This window comes from Phyllostomus discolor, chromosome X, assembly GCF_004126475.2.
Source record: "Phyllostomus discolor isolate MPI-MPIP mPhyDis1 chromosome X, mPhyDis1.pri.v3, whole genome shotgun sequence".
Taxonomy (NCBI): domain Eukaryota; kingdom Metazoa; phylum Chordata; class Mammalia; order Chiroptera; family Phyllostomidae; genus Phyllostomus; species Phyllostomus discolor.
In genome coordinates, this window is record NC_050198.1 from 17,133,414 (window position 1) to 17,157,254 (window position 23,841).

The window sequence follows — 23,841 nt, forward strand, 5'->3', positions numbered from 1 at the left end:
TAAGGAAGAAAGTATAGAAACTTAGAAAACCAACAGATCCTTAAGGATTATATGTGGCAGGAACATAAATAGTGGCAGCGCAGATATATTGAAGGATTTGGGGTCCAGATCCTTTATGTCATACAGGATGACAAAGCAAGTAAGAAATGAAAGACTGAGAACAAAAATTAAAGCAGAGTAGAGACATGTTTAAATGAAATATAAAGAACCAAAAAGACTTATAGGTGAGAAGACATGGAAGAAACCAGTAATTCTTCAGCGAGCAAAGCCAGAGACAGGGGTCGTGTGACAACTTCCAAAGAAAACATTTTGAATGGAATTTTTCTACCACTACAATATTTTTCTTTATTTGGAAACATCTTTGTTTTCCTCTTACAGGTAGAAATATCGAGCAAATAACACACAGGAATGGCACTTCATGACTCTTCCATTGAAATTGGGTGGAATAATAAAAATACTCCAAAGCCTTCCCTCCTCCCCTTTTAAAACTGGCTATGGTGGTTTTGAGTCTAGAAATAGAGGCCAGTCCAATACTTCTAATAGTCCCAGTTTTTGTTCTCCCGCTTTTATCTGCTTTGTGAGCACCGATTTACCCAGTGCATTCAGGAAGATGAGGCGGTGTTGTTGTTGCTGTTATTGTTGTTTAAGCAAACAATGCGTCAGCAGGAGGGTCCAAATGCTCCACATGGAGTTGTCTCTCAAGACACTGACATCAAAATCATTGACAAGTGGCTCCGGTCTTGTTCTGAGTATAATTTGTGGCGAAGAGGACGTTACGGGAAAAGTGTGAGAAGACAACTGAGAAAAACAGGTAGACAGGTATGTAGCAAAGATGAGGGAAAAGAAAACCAGCTCTAAAACCTAAGGTGGCAAGATGATCCCACTTCCATATGGGATGAATCGAACGTCACCGGACTGAGAGTTATTTGACAACACATTTTCTGTGAGCCCACTGGGACCTGGGCAACATTTGAGACATTGAAAATGCCGGGGCCTCATGGAGTTTACATTCTGCTAGACAAAAAGAGATAGGAAACAAAAAAATATACACAAACATACTTAAAATGATTTTAGAGAATGGTAAAGGAAACAAAGGAATAGAGCCAGGTGAAGAGTTTAGAGAGTGAGAGGGGTGCAAGTTAGGACATAGTCTATTAAAAACTAGCCATTAATTCAGTGGATTGAGTGCCAGCCTGTGAACCAAAGGGTCACAGGTTCGATTCCCAGTCAGGGCACATGCCCAGGTTGTGGGCCAAGTCCCCAGTAGGGGCCACGTAAGAGGCAACCACACATTGATGTTTCTCTCCCTCTCTTTTTCCCTCCTTTCCCCTCTCTCTAAAGATAAATAAAAAGTAAAATCTTTTCCAAATTATTAAAAAAGAAATAAAAAGTAGCCATTGGCTCACTATGGAAGCTTGGGCAAGATTTTTAACTTCTGTAAGTTTTCTTAGCCCCTCGAGCTAGCTCTGTGTCTGGAACAAGGAAATGGTTCATTGCACCTTCGTTTCCACTTCTTTCCACACCTCTCTGCCACTCTCTTCCAATCCCCTCTGACACTCATGCTCATTTCCGGAGGACTCTGGCCCCTGGCTCAGGGGCTCCCTCTCCGTCCCCAGCCCTGTCTGCAATTATCCTGTGTGACCTCTGAATCTATACCGGTCATACAGACGCTTAATATATATTCGTGACTTCCTCATACATTCTCGGGTACTGCACATTCCATGATGAGCAAAAGAGGTCAGAGTCTGTCTTCAAGAAGCTCCAGTCAAATGCAGGGGTGGGAGCAATATAAATTCAAATTGTGTCAGAATTCAACAGAAGGTTTGATACGTGCTTCGGAGAAGCAGTATAAATGATATTTACCCTAACAATGGAGGCTCTAGCCTAGTCTGGGAGGTCAGAGAGTCTTCTCTGAGCGCACAACATTTGAACTGAGACCTGAAAAGTACGTTGGCATGAGGTGGGGAAAGTAAGAGGAGGGTTGTCCTAACCAGACGTGCCAGTACGTGCGATGGCTTGTAGTAGGAAAGAGCAGGCCCTTCAGCAAGACGACAGAAAGCAGGTCACTGTGGACCTAGGAGAGCAGGCAGCACACGGCATGGGGCATAGGGGTGGTGCAATCGGAAGGGCCGCACTACACAAGACCCTGTAAGCTTTTAAATATTTTTACTTCGAGAACAACGGGAAGCCATTGAAGTGTCTTAAAGACAATTCTGCTGTCCAATTGATATTTTGAAAGCATCACAGAGCTAGCTACCCTGGGTAGGAGAGAAGAAATGACTGACAGGAGATTAGTTCCAGTTGGGATGACCACATCATTGTATTTATCACAAAACCCGGGATGACGTTAAGAGTGCAAGGGGCACTAATGAATTATACTGAGGCACTGGACATAAACCACGTCAGCCCAGGGCAAACAAGGGGTATGATTATCCTAATAGAAGGCTACTGTACCAGTCCAGGGCACAGATGATGGGAGATTGGGTAGGAGCAGTGCAGGATCAAGCCAGAGACAAAAGCCGATTCGAGAAATATTTAGGGGGAAAGAACCAACTGGATGCGGCGGTGGATGTCCAGGAGCAAGGTGGGCAGGGGTCAAGAACGACTCCTCAGGTTTTGTTACTGCACGAGCGGCGCTATAAAACCGGAAGTAGAGGGGTATTGTCAGGGAAAATCATGAATTTGATTATAGGAGAAGATCATGAGATTATTTTTGAGACATCTGAGTGGCACTGTTAAGTAAGCATTTAAATATACAGTCTGCCATATAGAAAAAATATCTTCATCTCCTACGGTCTTCTCCATCAGTTCCTGCCACTTTTCTTCCTATTATCTCTGGATCCCCGGAAAACAGAGCCTGGAACAGGACTGGGCGCCCATCGTTTCTGTGGCAGCTGTCCTTCGGAGGCCGGAATGACAGACCCGCAGAGTGAGACAGAGATGATGTAAATGTCAATAGAATGTGCGTCATTGAGGTTACTGTGGAAAACTATGGAAATTACTGTGAAAAGCACAGGCTGGATAATGCCAGAGCCTTTCCATATTCCAGAGATGCGTAGATATAGCCTCCCCAAACTGCCTGCTTAAAAAGTACTAGAGGCTAAAAAGCTATTCAGGGATTCGTGGGCTCTCATCGCCCATTGGCTGAGGGCTGCCCACCCTTCATGGCTTCGAGTCTGGGTTAGCTCAGGGATCTCTGGGATCCTGGCATGCTGGGGAAATCCCTTGGGCAGAAAAGTGAGAAGCTGGGAGTCGTTCCCTTAATGTGAGATGCTGTTAGCTTGCTTCCATAGCTATAGGGTTAGTATTAAGCATCAAGGGCGCTACTGTTTTAGAACTGACTCTATCCACATAGTTTTAGTATAAGACTTAGATGGCAAGAGAAGAAAGGAGGGGAAGAAGTAGTACAGCTGTTGAACTTCATTTGGAAAATACAGGGTCCGGCACAAATAATGCCCCTGTTTACTACACAACCTTTTATTATACCATTATAAGCATGCCATTCTGTAACATAACAATATCACACTGAGGCACACCATAGGACATTTTTGGTGAGATGTTCAAATGAAAACTATAAATTTTTATACCCATGGTATTACCCTACCAACCGCACTCACGTAGGCATTACTTCTGCCAGACCCTGTCGATGACAAAAGAATGAAAAGTACAGTAGAATTGATTCCACAGTCTACGGAGCTCACTGCACCGTTTGCACTACCGAGGCCAAGACTGTTTAGCATACAGATTCAAGGCAGGTGCAGACTTCTGGAAAATCCAGTTTTAGGGCTACGCTGTGTCCACTTAGTAGTTGGCAGTGTCTGGGATAACAGCTCTCTCCAAGCTTTACTTTCCTCTTATGATTAAAAAGATAAGAATGTGGTGCTTATGTCATAAAATTATTGTAAGATGAAATGAAACAATACACAAAAGATATTTAGCAAAATGCCTGGTATGGAGCAAGGTATTAAGGCCTGTTAGCTCTAAGATAAATATTAGGTATGATCAGGTCAATGCAAAAGCCAGAGGGGAATAATTGAAGTAAAAGCAGGTAATATTTTTGAAAACAAACAATGATACGCTTAGGTATTACTGGGATAGAACCAGACTGCGAGACCTCAGAGACCTCCTAACAGAGTTAAACACGAAGTGACAAGGTGGTTTTGCCTGATGTTCATCAGACTTTGTTGTCAAAGCACATTTTTCCTCAATATTCTCAATATGAGGCATTTATTTACCCAGATAATAGATACAAATCCAGGCATTCAAACGTTGCTCGGAGTCAGAGATCAAGATGGAAATCCCCAGAATCACAGAGATTTGCGTCTCTAAACCTGCTTATTATATTCGCATTCAAGGAGGTTAGAAGGGATAGTGGCAGCTTTTTAACCAGAATCTTTCCATTACTTCTCCCCGTCGGGGCTACAGCACATGCTGTGAATGACCTCCAGAGATCCTCGAGCGGTATGCAGAGAGCAAATTGAATCTGAAAGCTTTATTAGACAAGTTTATCTTTCGGCTGGTGGGAGTGGGTGTCAGCCATATTGGCAAAAATAAAATTCCTTATGAAATGGGGTGCTGACCTTGGAAAAAAAAATCTCAATTCAAACTGTACCATTCAATTTTGAGTTATGTCCTTCTTTGTTAAACATGGAGTGCAGGTCCAAACGAGAAAGGCACATTTCACCTCAAACACATGAGAATCAGTAAGAAAAAGAATAGGATTTCTCTTTTGATCTTGCTGGACTTGATAGGCAAAAATGCTGATCATCACATCATAGGCTTAAAAATATACTAATAATTGAGGAAACTTTTCTCACTCACTTCAATATGAGGAGCAAAACTACCTCTTCCATTTATAATCCACTGTAAACATTACAGGAAGTTTATTTATATTTTATCCACACATTTTTTTCAAGAGCGAAGAATCACCCTGGAAAGCTGGAGTGACACTGGAGATGGACTCATTTGTTTTACTGCAACGCTGTCTCCTATTTTTTTAGTGGCATGTTATTTAGTTCCCCCTTTTTAATGTTGGAGAACAGTGACATTTTTGGAGTTGTGATAATTACCCGGTATTGAAGACTTTCTTTTTCTCTTGTAGGTCTATATTACAATTTAGGGACTGGTGCAATTTTAGAATAGCTAGATTAGATGCCTATTTCGTGACCTCATCATGGACCGGCAAGCACTCTGGAACATAAAATTAAATATATATTTTCTTCAAAATACTGAAAATGAGGGAAGAAATAAACTATAGACATTTTGAGGAGGAAGAGAGCATGTTATACTGTAAAGGAGAGGTTCTCAAACTGGGCGTCCGGACATAGCCACGAATGAGAGTTAAGCAATGAGACGGGGAATAGAGTCAGCCCGCAAAACTTGCGTCAAAGCCACGGCACGTTCCTATTTGACCAACACTGTGGTCTTACAAAAATCAGGATGTACCACTGAGAATATGAAGATAAACGTATCTGCCAGTTGTGCCTAAGAAGAAAAAGAAGTGGATACATGTAAGAATGGTGAAGAGCGCAGGGCTCAAACTCAAGAGATGTGGGTTTGAGTCCAACCCTGCCACTAAACAGCCAGATGAGCATATAATCACTTAATCTGTTTTGCTGTTATAATTACCCAGTAGGGTGATTTATGTGAACCAACTCTAAAATAAATATTTGTTGGGGGAAAATATATTAAGTACCTACTGTATGCTCACCATTGAATCAAAGCTGCATGCATTGATACACAGATATAAACTAGGCTCCTCTTGGAACTTACAGTCTCTTAGGAAGTGAAAACTCAATAATTATGTAAGTACTTTAGTAATCAAAACAATGATAAGACTATGCAAGAGGAAAATACGCTCATTTGAGATTGTATAATAGGAGGCTCAAGGAAAAAGCCCTGTAGAATAGCTGAGAGCTAAGGGATGCGGCCAAGAGAGAAGCAGATGTGGGGACCCTGCATCCGGGACGAAGCAGACATACTACAGGAACTGAAGGAGGCTAGAGAGGCGTGGCTTTGAGCAAAAGGGGGAGGGGCAGTAGAACAAGAAGGGTAGGCAGGTAAACTATCATGTAACACTTTGTGGGCCATGTTAATAGCTTGAAGATTTCTCCCAAAAGCAAAGGGACACCACTCAATAGTTATAAGAGAAGAAGATTTACATTTCACACTGATTCTTTGTGGAATCTGTTTCTGTGTGAAATGGACGAGGAAGAGGTCAATCACGTCAGTTAGGAGGCAAGCATCCAGGTAACATATGATGGTGGCAGAAGGAATAGAGATGGGTGAAATGGTTTGAAAGGCAGTTAAGTAATCCCATCAGTAGGACTTGGTGGCTGACGGAGTGAGGAAAGTGAGGTTAGGAAGGTCTCCATCCAGGATCACTTACTGGTACTGGCTCGAGTGGATGGTGTCACCATTTGCTGGGATGGGAAATGCAGGAGAGGAGGGGAGAGTAAGTTCACCAGTTCAGTTTCGGACATGGTGGATTGCAGGCATCTGGGAGACCTCCAGGGGCAGATGTCAAGTGGGCTGCTGGATACGCGGGTTCTCTCGGATTCACTGCAATCTGCATCCCATCCCTCAATCGCTCTATCCAGATTGGCTAAATCCACGGTGTTTTTATTTTCAGGCTTTTCCTTATGAGACTTACAGGCAACATTGGCACACGCAATTTATCAATTCCTTCTTCTTAATTCACTTCCTTCTCTCGGCTTCTAGGTTTCTCTGTGGGTTTTCCTCCTACTTCACTGAGGACTTATTACTCTATCCCCTACCATTGGGGTTACCGTTGGGGTCCGGTCTGGGGCTCAGTCTTCATATATCTTCTCTTTTCTGTCTACACTGACCCCTTGCTTTAATCTCATGGCTCAGCTATATTTGAGAAACTGCATATTTACATCTCCAGATTGGATCTCTCACCTAGCCTCCAGGTTGTATAGTCCTCTCTCTACCTGTTCTATACTTCCATTTGGATAACACGTGAGCCCGTGTTACAATCTGTACAAAGCAGAGATTCTGATAGCGTCTTCCCGCACAGTACATGACAAGCCCATTCTCACCCTTTGCTCAGGACAGAAACCTCATCGCATTTTCTCATTCCCTCTGTCAAATCTGTTGACCCATCCTGCTGGCTCTAGCTTCTAGATACATCCAGAATCTGTCCACTTCTTGGCACTTCCACTGTCTCTACTCTGGACGAAACGATCGCTTCTAACCGACATTATGGCATTAGCCTAATTGGTCCTCTCTTGCTTCAGCCCTACTCTCCTCCCTACACTTTAGTCTTCACACGTCCAGAAAAATCTTTGTCAGATCATCTCCTTGCTGCACTCAACAGCCTCCAGTTGGTCTTACTCATACAAAAGGTGAAAGTCAAAGTCATCCCAATGGCCTTTAATGCTCTCCATCATCTCACCACATCTCCGAACTGTTCTCCTCTCCGCTTACTGTGCTCCGACCTCCCTGGTTATTCCTCCCATCCCAGTCCTGCTCCCACCTCATGGCCTTTGTTAGAATGCCATTCTAGAATGCTGCAACCTAGAATATTCTTTCCCCAGGTGGTGCCATGGCTCACACGCTGGCCACATTCACACAGATGTCACTTGTTCAGTGAAGTTGTCTCTATAAGCCCTGACACCCTGCTCCACACCTAAACTCCTTGCACTCTTCCCGGCTTTATTTTATTTCACTTCCTTTCCTTTCATTTCATTTTTCATTGCCATTACGATCTCATAACACGCATACATGTAGTATTTATTTTATTCCCCCCCAAAACCGTTAGCTCTATGAGGACAGGAATATGTATGTGCTTTGTGTTTTGCTGCTGCGTTTTGAAAGGAATGTCTAGATATAGAACTCAAAGGAATGATGTGGCATTAGAGTAAGAATGTGGGAAAATTCAATGTATAGGGTTACTTGGAACCACGCGAGTAGATGAAATTACCCATGAGATTAAAGGATGTGAAAAAAGCAGGCCAACATTACTTTGAAGATTTAAAAGCCAGATAGAGGAGGTGGAGCCAGCGAGGAAGCTGAGGGAGAGTAGCCTGGGAGGCAAGAGGAAAAACAGAGTGTGGTGACATGTGTATGTGAAGGGACAGAAGTGTTTCCAAACAGGAGTGGCCAACTGTATTAAATGCTGCTCAGAGTTTTTGTAAGATGAGCATGGAAAAGTATTTTAGCACAGAGACCATTTCTTGCCTTAGGGTACTTCCCATGGACCAAAGGAGGGATAGGCACATAGTCACGTGGCAGTTGAGTGAGAGAGTGAGAGTGAGAGAGAGAGGGAGAGGGAGGGAGAGGGAGAGAGAGAGAGGGAGACGGGAATATGTATAGATGACTCTCCAGAAAAGGGGCTGGGAATAAGAGCACAGAGATCTGTCAGTGCCTGGAGGAGTAGGTGTGACTGAGGCAGAGCCATTCTAGCGTGGGGAATGCATGAGCAGGTATAAATGCTGCTGGTGAAATCACGCGAGTCCACCTAATGATCCTGCAAATTGCAAGGGAAACCTTTTTGGGGTGTTTCAACATAGAAGGATGTGATTGGATAAGCTAAAATGTGGCAGAAAAAAATGCCAGGTACTCTAATAGTTGTCAGATTTAGTATGATGTCATCATATAAAGGTACTGAAAAGCCTGTGCAGATGTCACGTGACTGAATCAAGAGTAGAACAGTAATCACGGGACACTGGCCAATTCTGAAGCCCAGAGAAGCAATACGGAAAACACACTTGGAAGAGTAGAATGGGGAGGGGCATCAAGATGTGTAAACATTTACAAAGAAGAGATATTAAACATATGAAAGACAGCTGTTTTACTGCTAAGTCTTGGAGACTCACCTGATTTATGTGAGAAAATGAAAGTTTGAAGCAAGACGGAATAATAGGCTTCGAAGGCCGTCTAAAGGTACAGCGAGAAGAAATGTTCTTTGTCCAGTGACAAAATCATTTAGACGGTAGCTGGAACTTGGGCCAGGCAGCTGAAGGAATGTCTTGAGTCTGACTGGTGTTGGAACTCCACCCACTCTTGATTTTTAAAGACCAGAGTAGGCAGTTAACCGCAAGATTGCTTCAAAGAGAGAAAGAACCTTCCTGAAGATAGTGGAGAAGAATGAATGACCTTCCAAAACCTTGTAGCTCACAATCTTATAATCTGCAATTGACATGCAAACTGCTAGCTTCCTTTTGGAATCTTCTTTCTTTGAGGGTAATGTTACATTCTGTGGCTAAATGACTCAGCAACATTTTAGGACATATTAGGAAATACAAAGACACGTCTTGCTTTTGTGGGCCGTGGGGTGCCTAGCCTCACGAACATGTTCAAATAGTTCCAATTTCCCCTTGATAATAGCTTGAGAAGAAACTCAACATTGCGGTAAAATTTTATAGTCATTCCCAGCAAAGGCCCTTCTTTTGGAAAGAGAGAAATAAGAAGGCTAAGGTAATTTTACTGTATCGAGCCCTTTATTTCTGTTAAAATGCAGGATGTGGATAACTGCAAACTCTCTCATGATCGGAATATTTCATTCAACCATGGATGCTCTCTTCCTCCTCCTCCTCCTCCCCACACATGCGCACACACACCACTCTGGGACTTCCTGGAATGCTTCCAACAAGCATTAGAAATGACAAATTCGAGCTTCTCTTCCTCTGTCCGTTCAGAGCCCAAAGCTTGGCTCTAACTGGAGGTGATAACCAAGCAATACAACTGCCAAAAGGTTCAGAGAAGGAGAAAAGAGGGAACTGTATCACCACAAAATGGATAATAACATCTAAATATTCTGGTTCTCACAGTTATCACTGTCTTGGCTATTAACAGTGAAACCACTGCTGCATCCTCCCTGTTAACTGGCTGCAATGTTGTTGGAGAACGTGGCTTCCACCAGGGACCCCCACTGCCTACAGAGGAAGATGCCATTCTGATCCACGTAACCAAACTGGGGCCGCCCCAGCCAGGGTTGGCTGTTGTCACTTCCCTTTGCATACTGTGACACGTCTCATATTTCAAGCACCCTCGCCTCACTGGAGCATCCAAGTATGATTTTATTAATTGATGAATTTATTGCTGACAAGAGTTGGAGGCTCGCTGTAGTAGCCCAGGGCTTTGAAATACCCTGGGGAGGGTCTAAAAGTCATTTCTTATCTGGTTATTCTAATTGATGAGGGGATTTCACTTATTTAGGTTCAAAAGATTACTCCTGGTGCATTAGGCTCAGAGAACGGTCAGTTCAGAGGTGTGAAACAGAAAAACAGCAGCACAGCCACGCCCGGGGCGTTTCCAGCAGAAAAAGACATGGCCCCACCGAAGCTGATGTGCCTCACCCGCGAGCTTCAGCTGAAGCGAAAGCAACAGCGAGCCACACAGCTGAACTCGGAAGGCTGTGGCTGGTGTAGGGGGCCCCCGTGCAGGCCACCCCAAAATACCCCGCCATGGCATCTTGGTTACTTTGAATTAAAGTTACTTGACAAGCATACCGTAGGAGCAGGGCACGCTGACTCTCCCTTGCCCGCTCGAACGCAGGGAATGTATCTCCCTGTGAAACGTGCCTTCCTCCTCGCTCCAAAGGGGCTGAGAGGGACCCTTATCCCTAGAGTTAAGGAAACCACCCTACATAAAGAGACCTTATTTCTTTTCACCGATTTACTATCACATTCTCTCTCTGTTTGGATTCTGCACTGATGAGCGTCCAAGTCTAAGTTTCTTTGTCCTGTCGATTCTTCACAACTTTTTTTGTTTGGTTGTTTTGTGACGGGACTTAGCTGAACAGTAGCCATTGTTAGGTAGGAGCTGACCAGCTGCTGTTCCCACACAGCAGCCTTTCCCCGATAAGCAGTTGTCTCAAGGCCAAAACACTGACCTTCGCTTGTGCTTCTGGATGCTTGCTTTTAGCAGTTGTTCCCCGCTCCCTTTTTGTCTTGTAACAAGCATATAAAGGAAGCTCCAGCTTGAGCTCATGGCCCAGAATTTGAATTTTTTATCTCCTCTGGGTCCGCATGCGTGAATAAACCCCACTTCACCACCTCCGAGGCCGTCTGAGTCGTCTTTTCCGTAACAGGTTAAAAATATCAAAATCTGAGCTGGGTCATCACTTCTCTGAGTGTCATTTATGATGTACTGTGTGTAGGTATTACATTGTTTTTCTTCTATTAATCTGGTCCTCTGTCAATGTTATTATTAGTCCAGCCTATGAACTCAAGAGGGGTAGGAGGGTGAAATCTCCCCCTCCCCCACACTGGTGCCTCTCCTTGTGTTTCTGAGAAGAATGGGACCCAAAAGCAGAGTGTGAATCTTAAGACCTAAGTGATAGCTTCCTTCCTTCTTTCTTTCCTGATCACTGCAGATGAATGGAGGCCATTTCCCCAAGACGAGAATCGTCCTCTCACAACGAAAATCAAACAAACAAACAGTGGTGTCAAGATAGCTAGGCTCCAATTAAACTCATGCTTTTATCACGCTGCCTAGATATTTAAAGTATTATTTGAAATAGACTTTGGGTGCTTTATTCAACTACAGAGAGGCAAGTGACGTTCAAATAGCAAGTGTACAAGTCACCTTCTGTGTATTTGATATTTAACTATAGCAGTCAAAACTTCAAATGAGGTCTCTAAATAAATCACTGCTCAATATACGGCGTCCTGGTTAAAGGATAAGCTTTGGAGGCACATGGTCCTATCTTTGAATACCCACGCTGCCACTTAGTTGCTTTATAACCTTGGACCAATTATTTCATCTTTCTGACTCTCAGTTTTCCCATCTGCAAAATGGGACTCACAACATGACTCATTCAAAAGGTATAACCATGGCACTCACTGTAAGACCTGTTGTATGAGTTCAGGTTCACTCAGAAGTAGGCTCTAAGACAAGGATGTGAGTACAGGTAGATGATACTAGCAAGTGCTGCGGTTAGAGTAAGGGAATGAACGGGAACAGAAGGGAAGTCTATAGGGCACATGTGAATACACAGGTGATCGCTGTGAGCAACCGTGGCTCGACCCCACTGCAGACGACTGGTGTGGAACATGCCTCGGAGCTGTCCTACGAGGAGTGAGGAAGATGAGGCACTCATCCCTCAGCTCCTGCCCACTGAGTGCTGTTCCGGGAATGATTCCTCTCCAGCATCTGCTCGACAAGTGCGTGAGCTGCTCCTGCGGCCAGAGGGAGCATCTGGGCAGTCACAGGTACTTGAGTTCAGAAGCGTGTGGAGATCGAAAGTGGAGAGGACTTCCTAGACACCTTTGGCGATCTAGTCTGGAGTCACTGTCAGCCATGACGGTTATGGTAAGTGCTGTGTCGAGACGGAGGTAATGGGGTGTAATGGGAACATCCTTGGGAGGGGCCTGGGGCGCCCAAAGCCACAAGTTTGGACACTGGGATAAGGACTCTGCCTGGACACTGATGTGAGCGAGACCTCCACCCCTCGTGGGCTAGTAGAGCTCCGACCACCCAAAGCTCGAGCCTGGCTATACCACTGGTCACACTCAGAGCCACTCCGTCTGCCGCCTCTGCAGCCACCTGACTTGAGATGGACAACCGTCTGTCCTGGGACTTCGTGCCAGGAGCTAGCTAGCTCCGCTTGCTTCTATTGCATAAGACCCCCTCTCTGTGCATGCCCTGCATGTGACTCTATTGGCTTACTGGGGAGGTCTCTCCTAACAAACCTGCCATTGTGGAAAGACACTAATGTGTGAGACTCTCCTCAGGGATGCTCCCTTGCTCAAGACGAAGCCTCAGCGTTCACAGGAAAGACTAGTGCTGAGCTGACATAGATAAGGCATTAAAGGCCAATTTTGATCTACCTTCTGATTTTCTGAATCAAGTGTTATTGGAACACAGGCTGTTTATTTACACACGCTCCATGGTCTGGCTGCTTTTAGAATACAATGACAATGTTAATCACGTGATCCAAAAAGCAGAAAATATTTGCTTTCTGGTTCTTCACAAAGAGTATGTCAATCCCATATCGAGGTAGTAGCACAACTGCGATTAGAATCCAGGCTCCTTGACCTCCCCGGGCAGCGCTTTTCTAATTACACTTGATCTCCCCAAAATTAATTACAGGAAGAGCTGGTTTGATCAGTGTTTAATCAGCTAGAAACCTCTATGAACTGGCACCTCTGTGTGTGTGTGTAACATACACAGTGGTCATTCATTTCAAAGTTATTTCCCTGGGACATTTGAAGAACTCCGATATCCTGATTTGGACTCTCCACATTAAGTACGTTGTGTATGCGGTTGCTTTCGAAAATGTTAAATTGGATATTGTGGAATGCGAATGTTCTCAGGCCCAGCAGCTTGTGGTTAAGAAAAGGATTCATGTTGACATTTACAAGCAGCTTCCCTGGCTCTTTGCCTCCATCTGCCGTGCAGGCCTTCAGTGCCGTGCGCAGTCCTAGCTACCTAAATGTTTCTGCGAGTCTCTAGGGAAGCTTCGTATAAGAACGGTTCTTGCCCCCACAGGTCTCTGAGCTGCCCTTCCAGGCACATACTGCCTGGGCTCAGTGTGCTGACCGTCTACTTGAACTTCCAAGCCTCATGGTCTTTGGGGGCGGGGAGTGGAGAGGAAGGATGGTGCTGAAATAACATGGAGTTCCCTTTGGTATCCCCCCTGCACTGGACCTGACTCAAATTTCATTCCAGGTTGCGTGCAGGCATAGGGATGAACTCCTTCCCCACTCCCTGTAGGCCTATGGTAGTAGTTCAAGATTTTATTTACTTATTTTTAGAGAAAGCGGAAGGGCGAGAGAAAGAGAGGGAGAGAAGCATCGATCAGCTGCTTCTCACACTCCCACAATCCAGGCATGGGCCCTGACCAGGAATCGAACTGGCGACCTTTTGGGTCACAGGCTAACGCTCAATCCACAGAGCTACAGCGACCAGCTCTTCAAGTGCAGTCTCCATGAGTAGCAGCATCACCATCACCTGGGGACTTTTCAGAGCTGCAACTTCTCAGATTCTCCCTATCCAGTGAATCAGGAGCTCTGGGGTGGAAGGCCAACCATCTGTGCTCCAATAAGAAACGGGTGATTTGAATGTAGCATAAAGTCTACGAACCACAGACACAGGACATTGGATGCAGACCATTACTTTCTCCTCTGCTTCCCCCACCCATTTCCTCAATGTAGCGGTTTGTGTGTAAAGATGGCCCTCCAAAGCCTCCTATCCCTGTACGCAGGCCCCTGTGCTGTGGCATTAGAGCTTCTCCCTTCTGGAAGCGAAGTCTGCGTTTGCACCCCTTGAACCTGCGCTCTGCTTACAACTCGCTTTGACCAAGAGAATCGGGCAGAAGTGATGTCACGGGACTTCTAGAGTCTAGGCGTCCAGAGGCGTAGCTTGCACTCTCACCCCTTGGAAACACTGTCCTGTTCTGAGAATGCCCCGTAAGGAAGCCCGGTCCAGTCTCCCGGAGGATGAGCGGCCGTGTGAGGGACCAGGATTCTCAAACCCGCAGTCAGCTGTCAGCTCCCCGAGTGAGTCCATTTCAGATCATCTAGCTCCCGTGGAGTTGCCGGTAGCTGCGTGCACACGAATGGCCCCTAGCAAGACTTCTAGAATAACTGTCCCACTAATCACAGCCCCATATGCAGACCCACAGAATCAGGACCAAGCAAATAACTCTTGTTTTAAGCCTTTACGTTTGGGGTGTTTTTATGCAGAGAAAAACAACCGGTACACTCAGGTAGCTAAGCAACTGATGACAAAGAAGTTTTTTGTTGTTTTTTTTTTCCCCAGCATGACTATTTGTCGTATAAATTGAAACAATTTAAACAGCTCAGGAACATCTTATCCTCCTTTATCCTCCTTGTATCATATTAATGATTTAAGTAAGCAGCCACAAGGGAGCTTGATTTGGCGCTTTTCAAAAGACACTCGGGCCTCACTTTCCATACATATTAAAGCATACTCTATGAGATGATCATTTCAATGATTATTCAAGGTTCAGAGTTGCAGACTCTTAAGAAATGCAGACGGAGCAAACGGATTGCGTCTGCTCCTTAAGCAGAAACACCTCAGCAACAGGCCTCACTCTCATTCCCCACACCCGAGACTGAGTTCAAGAGCATTAACTACTGGCTAGCTGCCTCCGTATCTCCAATTTCCATTAGGTTCTTGGACAGAGAGATAGTGCAAGGCGCAGCAAAAACAAGACGAAACAAAACAAAACAAAACAAAACAAAACAAAACACAGGCCTGGGAGCCGGACACGCTTGGACTGGCACCCTGGCTCTGTGTCTCCCCAGCTGTGTGGCCTTCATTGAGCTGGTTCCCCTCCGAGCCTTGGGATTCTTACTTTAAAAAAAAATCCCTTGTAACCATATGTTCTTTGTAATTGTTTTGAAGATAAAGTCATCTATGGAAAAGCAGCTAGCAGAACAGTGCCATGGAAAAACTTACTATGGTGGATTATATATTATATGGGATGACAATAGAGTATGTGAAATAATAGATTGAAACCACGCTACCAATTAGATTTTCCTTTTTTATGCTGTATTTATTTCAGAGCAACTCTGTGCAAGTCAGGAATTTAGGTAAATCTTCACGCTGATATTTAAATCACTGTGCTCAAGATAAAAGAAAGTTTTATTTGAACGAAAGTAGCTCTGATCTACCTGGAATCTCTTTGATTCTTCCATTGAACATTTGTGCGGTTAACCTTTTTACTGTATGCCCAGCTCTGTGTCAGCTCACTACAGGGCATGAAAGACCCATGCTTTCGAGAACATTCCTCTCTCCTTCCCTTCTTCTCTACCTCTGGCCCAAGGTCAACCAGCGATCACCGGTGTGGCTTGGAGCTGAGGCCACTCCCAGACTCTCCCTACTGGCAGCAGCTTGGAGGGAGCAGGTGGGAGGCAAGGAGTGGTAGGGGGAGGTGAGACACTTAGATGGGGGGCAGGGAGAAAGTAGGGCGGGAAATAGGAGAATATCATCTTCCACTGCTTTGGCCACACATTCCCCTCCCCTCAGCTCTGGTCTCACTGGCTTCCTCAGTAGTCTCCCATGTTGCGCCAGTTCAAGGCCTTTACTCTGGTTGTGGTCTCTCTTCCTGTAAAAGTTCCCCCCAGACATACACGTGGCTCACTTCCTCCCTTCTATCAGCTTCCTGAGGTTCTCAAAGATTGTCTTCATAGAAAAGCTTCCCCGTTCCTGCCACAGACAGTTAATGTCCTCCTTCGCGCTCCCTATGACGCTTCTCCTGTTTTCTGGTTCTTCAAAACCGTGTTTCTCGACCTTCAGTGTGTGCTCAAATCACGTGGGGGTCCTATTCAAATGCAGATTATGATTCACTGGGTCTGGGGCGGGGCCTGAGACTCTGCATTTCTAACAAGTGCCCATTTGACAGGAATCTGTGAACTACAGTCTGTAACACTTACTATCAAGATAGCATCTGTTCTCTGCTTAATTAGCCCATTTCTTTCCCTTCCAACCAGAGAATATGTCTCATGAAAGGGGGGTCTTTACCTGATTCTATCATGCATCCTCAGCACCCAGTATGGTGCTCAATACATGAGAATTACTCAATAAATATTTATTAAGTGGATGAATTATATATGTTGCTGGAAATCAAAACCGGAACTTTGAATTTACAGGGTCCGGCAGAAGAAACGCCCGCTTGAGTGTGGTTGGTAGGGTGCTAATATGGGGGTGATGTAATTTATAGTTTTTATTTGAACATCTCACCTAAAATGTCCCATGATGTGCTTGAGTGTGATACTGTTATGTTACAGAATGACACGCTTATGATTTTGTAATAAAAATTTTGTCATAAAAAGGGGCGTCATTTGTGCCAGACCCTGTGTTTTCCACTAGAAAGATTATTGCTACATTGAAACTGTTACAGGTGAAACAGACTACTGCAGTCCGGCTTTGTCGTGTGCCCACCATGAGTACAGTGGTTTAAATAGGGGCATAAGCCTGTAATTACATTCAGAGTTCAACGAACTTATCAACAAACTATTGGAACATAATCTCTTTACAGAGTTGGTGAGTTTGAACACACGGCAGAAAAGTAGAGAACAAATACCAATATATGATTATATAGAGACAAACTGTACAGAGCATGGGCCCCATGATAATAGGGGAACGCCCCCACAATTCTGCCTGCAGGCAGGGAGAGTGGATGGTATAGCGTTTAAGATACATCACATAACAAACACAAGTTAATGGCGGTGCCTTCATGAAGGGAAGGAAGAAGGTTGCTGCCCAAAGGCAATTCTGTCCATGATGGTGAGAACGTGCAGTGGCTCATGACACAGCTGGGTGTGTGTGTGGGGGGGAGATGCCCTCATTGAATGCCTGTGCATCACTGGGAAACTCTTGCCCTGACTAAAGATGGCAGCCGAAAGAGGGTCAAAGACACTGGGGAGCTGACAGAAATGGTGGACACTAATGCACCGTAGGAAAAGCAGGATGTGAGGTCACACAGGGATTTCTGAGCTGAGCATTTCAACTAGGGAGGGCTGAAGGTCAAGGGGGAGAGAGTGATGAGGTCGGAGTCGGAGGTGGTCTGCAGAGAAGGCAGCCAGGAAGTCTGACTGGCTGTAGAAGGTGGCGGCAGAGCTGACGAAGCTGCGGGCACCCACCAGGCCAAGCACAGACACGTGAGGGGTGCTAGGAGCTGAACTGTGACCGGGAATGCTGAGCTGCGGACTTCTGCTTCTCTGAAGGACGAACAGAGAAGCCACTGTCTTGCCTCTGAGACACCGTGACCCAGTGCAACCCGGCGCTGAGAACAGCACACCCCAGGCGCCTGAAGGGGAGAGCTGCTGTGAGAGGATGCCCACTCTGAATCCCACAAGTGCGTATTCCAGGGGCGATGGAGACCTGTCTGTGTGACCGGCTAATGGAGAGGTAAGGACATGGAGAACTTCTGGGCATGGTTTCGGTTTGTAGCCTTATGGGGGGTGCGAGAAGTTCTGGGTCTCGTGGGAGAGGAGGGCTCTGAGCAGAAGTGCTCTCAGCCCCTCGAGGTTGGAATGCTGCTAATGAAAACCTGTCTCCTTCAACGCGAATCCCAGAGTCATGCAGACTGAAGGCACCCAGTGGCTGAGCCCCGGTTTGCATGGTAACAAAACTAGGCATATATGCTTAGGGTACCCAAAATGAAAGGTCGTAAAAAGAAATAAACCTAGTATAATTAGTTGAATACAAACCCTGACATAAAAATTTTAGTGTCCCAGATTGATTAAAAAAAAAAAAGGAATGCTTGCACATCTTTCCAAAGTCTCCAATGTCATTAAATCCAACTCTGAGGACCGTTCAGAAACCCCAGGGAGCGCAGGAACCATACGCAATGTCCCCAGACCGTATGACTTCCTTTAACGCAGGAACTGTTTGTATCTCCTACTGAATGACCATTGGGCTGCCCCGGGTGTGCTCCCTCAGCAACATATATTTCTACTTGATATAAAATAAATGTAGCCCTGGCTGGTACAGTTCAGTGGATTGAGTGCGGGCTGTGAACCAAAGCATCGCAGGTTTGATTCCCAGTCAGGGCACATGCCTGGGTTGCAGGCCACGGACCCCAGCAACCGCACATTGATGTTTCTCTCTCTCTTTCTCCCTCCCTTCCCTCTCTAAAAATAAATAAAATCTTTAAAAAAATTAAAATAAAAATAAAAAATGTTAAAAAATTAAAAAAAATAAATAAAATAAAATAAATGTCACCTTCGCCTGAAGAACAAGTCACCATGCTTTAATACTTCAATCATTTGGTCTTTGTAAAAGAAGACAAGGCCCAAGTATAGTGAAGAACTTTTCGGGCTCCTTACCCCTGAGCCAGCATTCACACTGCCGTGAGCTAGTATAAAGCACCGTCTACTAACCAATGAACAGCGAGTGACATAAAATAGACTGGAAATATGCAGAACAATAAAACTGGAAACTACAGTTAAAAGAAGAACTGTGCCTCCCCCAAGTCTGCTTGTGGCAGCCATGGCTCACTTTTCTTCCTCTTGAATGAAAGAGCTCTTCACATTGTTTTGAAATGGGACGCGGGGCAAGGCAAGGAGGGCCATGTTTCTGTAGGTTCAGGGATTTGTATTGGCCTATTTGAGGAATATCATCTGAGTACTACAGGATTCCTTGAGGTGGAACCTTCCTGCGTTAGCGCCAGTGAACTCGGGCGCTCCTCCCTAATCCCCTCTTCAGGCCCAGCGCAACCTGCCCTGCAGCTGGGGGCACTGGGGCGCTCAGAGCTCAGATCTTCTGTGCTGTGAATGATGCTCCTTATCTAGCAACTGCCTTGCGCCCCAGAAAACACTTCTACATTCTTCCTTTCCTCCTCATGGGCAGCCCATGGGCAATGACTAGCAGGGTCAGGAATACAAAGGCCAGACCCTCTCCCTGCAATTCAGGCCGGGCCTGCAGAACCAGCCCAGCTCTCCAGCTCCAAGGGAATCATCTGCTGACTCCTCTGTCGCAGTCAAATCACCCTTCAGCCTTGCTTGCTGTCTACTCCCATGTGCTTTTCTTCATCGGAGGCCTATCTCCAGAAAACACACTGCAATGCACTTGCGTCACCCAGCACTCTGAATCAGCGTCCATTTCCCAGGAACCTACTCTAAGGCATCTTGTTTAGTAAATAACACCAAGGTTTACTCCTAGGTTCAGAACCCGTTTTCCCTTTCACCCAGAGATCGCCTCGAGGTTGTGCTTTTGAGCAAATGGTTACAGCCAAAGAGAAGGTGATCCAGCATACTTACGGGCTCCCACAGCGCTCAGTCCAGGAGCTGGGCCGGGCTGCTTCGCTCTCAGCTCTTGCAGTAAGTGGGTTACCGCCTTCCACTCAGAGCCCAGATCTTCTAACTTCCTCTTTAATAGAAAAGCATACATGTTATTTATTTGCTTAACGCCTTGAAGATAACTTAATTCATGAAGTCGTTAATTCGTTTTGTGAATACATTATTGTATTTCTATTGTGTTTTACTTGTAAATTAATTATTCTGGGCAGAAGTCCTTTTCAGAGGTATCGTAATTATTTTAGCCAACCACCCTGGAAGTATTTATCAATTGTTTGCGGCATACAGGCTTTTGCTCCAGGCACAATTTCATGTAAAGGAAGGAGAGTGCGAACATTAATAAAAGCAAAACAAACAAAACACCAGAAACCAGTATCATCTCAGCACCTGGCTTGACTCTTTTTTTTTCCTGGTTTTTTTTTTTAAGGTTTTATGGTTTTATTTATTTAGTTTTAGACAGAGGGGAAGGGAAGGAGAAAGAGAGGGAGAGAAACATCAATGTGTGGTTGGCTGTTGCACGCCCCCTACTGAGGGCCCGACTTGGCTTGCAACCCAGGCATGTGCCCTGACTGGGAATCGAACCCGTGACCCTTTGGCTTGACTCTTTTAAATAGTATCTAGTGTGGCTACATATGAGAATTATCCAGAAGACATTGAAAATATCCCAATGTCCTGCTCACCCCAGATCAATCACAATTTGGATCTCTCGGAGGGAGGGGGTACACATGAAGATAAGCCGCTCCAAATCCACTTCAGTGATGGAGCCTTACCCCCACATGGAGGGAGAGATGTCAGTAGACATCCTTCGGCTGTCAGCCCCTTCACGGACTGTCCTAGCTGCAGATAGCTGCCTTGCCCGAGGGCAAGCCCTCCCCAGGGCAGCCGTGGTTCAGTGACTGAGCAAGGCGAAGGGAGAAGGGCTCAGTCAGTGTGGCCCCAAGCAGCGCAGTCCTGAAGGGCCATGCCGCTGCAGAGCCGCCAGCGGGGCCAGCCACACCTGTAGAGGTCCGCGATGGGCCGGCATACGTTTCAGAGCTAGCTCCCTTGGGGCGCGTGGGAAAAGGCCCCAGTTTTAGTCTTTGCCCATTTCTGTGGTGCAAAGACTCCCCATAGCCACTTTCAAGTTGCCAAGAAACTCCCAAAATGCCTGAACATTTGACAGTAGGCTCTCATGAGCAGATACAAGCGGACTGCAGGACACCGGTGGGCAGCTGGTGGATTATAGAGACCCTCCCTTATCTGGGGGAGGTACATTCCGCGACTCCCAGCGGATGCCTGAAACCATAGGTATATACTATGGTTTCAAACACTATATGCACTATGATGTTTCCTTACTCTACCTGTACACCTATGATGGAGTTTAATTGATAAATTAGGTGCAGTGAGAGAATATCAAGAATAGTAGCAAACCCTGGCTGGTGTGGCTCGGTGGACTGAGCACTAGCCTGCGAACCAAAGGGTCGCCAGTTCGATTCCCAGTCAGGGCACATGCCTGGGTTGCAGACCAGGCCCCCAGTAGGGGGTGCACGAGAGGCAACCACACACTGATGTTTCTCTCCCTCTCTTTCTCCCTCTTTTCCCTTCTCTGTAAAAATACATTTTAAAAACTCTTGAAAAAAAAGTAGTAATAAAAGAGACAGTTTGTAACGATATATTGGAATGACAGTTATGTGAATGGCTTTGAGGTCATTAAGTAAAACACGGGTGACTTGAGCACAAGCACTGCAGTACTGTGAAAGCAAGTCCGATGAGCAGTGGCTACCAAGGGTCTAACCCGTAGTGGGCGCATACAGCACGGACTCCCTGCACAAAGGGGTGACTCACGTCCCAGGCTCGACACAGCAGGAAGGTGTGAGATTTCCTCACGTCACACTCAGAACAGCACACAATTTAAACCTTACGAACTGTTTATGTCTGAGACTTTTAATTTCATATTTCCAGATCATGGCTGCCCACGGGTAACCGAAACCGTCAAAAGCAAAGCCAGGGCTAGGGGGGGCCCCTGTACTTACTGCCAGTAGAACGTGGGCAGAGTATCTGCTGGTTCTGGGCTGAGGCTTTCCCAATGCATGGCGGGGTGTGATTAATGCTAATGCCCTGGGACAGTGGCGCTCGCCTTCTGAGCTCAGCAGGGTCACCTGGAGGCCTTGGTAAACCACTGACAGCCGGACCCAGCTCCGGAGTTCTAGATTCAGTAGGTTTGGGGGCGGAGCCCAAAAATTGGCATTTCTAAGAATTTTCCAGCTGATGCTGATGCTGATGCTGACCACCCAAGACCAAAGTCTAAGGTATGCGTTATCCTTAATGAGTTACCCAAGCATCTACCATGGACTAGCTAGGCACCATCCTTGACAAAAATAAAATAGGCCCTCAAATCATATTCTATAGGGCTCAGTTCTACTGAGGAACGCCACTCGAGAAAAAGCTGACAGGGGAATAAATACTAAAAGTTCATCACTCCCCAATTTAACTGTTATCTGTGCTTTTGGGGTTATTTCTGCTCATTGCATCTAACGTCATGTCAAATAGGGGCTGGTAAAATTCTCCCCAGAGGGCACGTTGTTAAACATTTACGATCACATCAATGACTGTAACTGTTTTTATTTATTAAAACATAAGCTTTCAATAAAAAAAGCAAACCAAAAAAATGCCTCTGATCAGCGAGGGAAACTACCATCAAAAATTGTGACATGTGTAAGACATTTATCCATTCTGACATCAGAGCTAAACACTGAGAATTAAATACTATAAAAAGCTAGTGAAGTAATTTTATTTGGCCTCTTGATTCTCCGGCAAATTTGCAGTGACTTCCCAAGGACAAATGTTAAGAGCAAGTAAATAGCACTGATGCTGATAACAAAAGGTAGTAATAGATAATAGAAAAGACAATAAACACGAAAGGAGATTACTAGAAAATGTAGGGATCTTGGTCATTTATTGAAGGGATAACTAGAACATATGGTGAAGTCTCATCATGCACTATTTAACTTATATGTATATGGGCTGAGAGAAAGAGGGGGGAGGGCAGAGGAAGGGAGGGCAGAGGAAGGGGGAGGGAGAGGGGGGAGGGAGAGGGAGGGAGTGAGGGAGGGGAGGGAGAGGGAGGGAAGGAGGGGGAGGGAGGGTGAGGGAGGGAGGGGGGAGGGAGGGTGAGGGAGGGAGGGGGGAGGGAGGGTGAGGGAGGGAGGGGGGAGGGAGGGGGAGGGAGGGAGGGGGAGGGAGAGGGAGGAGAGAGAGGGAGGGAGAGAGGGAGGCAGTGAGAGAGAGTGAGAGAGGGAGAGAGAGGGCGGGCGGGCGGGAGGGAAATCTGCCTACAATTCTACTAAGTAAGCATATGGCCCCAGAGGGAGTGGGTGGAGAGAGACTGGGGTTTGCTGTCCCTACAGTTGGCTAAGGTCCCACTTCTCACAATGCAAGCATCTCATTGCACTGGGTTTTATTCCACTATTTAAAGACACACATTTAGCCTACAATGTGGCTTCTAGAAGCAAATTCACTACTTCATCCGGGTCTCAGCTGAAGAAACAGTGAACCGGATTGAACTTCATATTCCATGTGCATCACTTTGTAACAAAACACAACAATAATGCTGATAATGAGTCCCCTTAGAATGAAGAAATGCTGAAATTACACTGTGTCTTAGAATGAGAAGTCCCGGGTTTCAATCATAGCTCATTACTGGTTGCGTGATCACTGGCAAATCAGACAGATCACTCAGCGTTATCATCCTTGAAACACAGATATAACACTGCCACCTAACTCATAGCTTTGCTGGAGAAACTAAATGAGATATTTTTATGTGAAAAGAACTCTGTGAACTCTAAAGTACTATAAAATTGTTGGTTAGTCATTATGCACTGCTTAATGAAGCACATCCGAAGACTGTCAGGAAAGGTGTTCACTAACATAGTTAAAATGAAAATGTTTCAATTCTTTTTTTTTTATCCTCACCCAAGGACACAGTTATTGCCTTCAGAGAGAGGGAAAGGGAGGTAGAGAGAAGAGGAGAGAAACATCGATGCAAGATGCAAGAGAGAAACATTGATCTGGTTGCCTCGCATATGGGCCCTGACCGTACTCTGACTGGGGACAGAACCGCAGCAAC

General features: G+C 45.6%; 1 protein-coding gene and 1 long non-coding RNA gene across 4 annotated transcripts in view; one reads left to right on the forward strand and one right to left on the reverse strand.

Moving 5' to 3' along the window:
- Nucleotides 1–23,841, reverse strand: part of DMD (dystrophin) — a 1,951,120-nt gene that overhangs the window by 644,180 nt on the left and 1,283,099 nt on the right. For all 3 annotated transcript variants that reach the window (XM_036016633.1, XM_036016635.1, XM_036016634.1), the window contains one exon: nt 19,701–19,809. In XM_036016633.1, coding sequence (XP_035872526.1) covers nt 19,701–19,809 — 109 coding nt within the window. The remainder of the gene's footprint in view (nt 1–19,700; nt 19,810–23,841) is intronic.
- On the forward strand, nt 3,473–21,391 carry LOC118498512. The gene is made up of 3 exons (XR_004900993.1): nt 3,473–3,642; nt 12,967–12,969; nt 21,377–21,391. It is a non-coding gene; the product is annotated as an uncharacterized LOC118498512 (long non-coding RNA).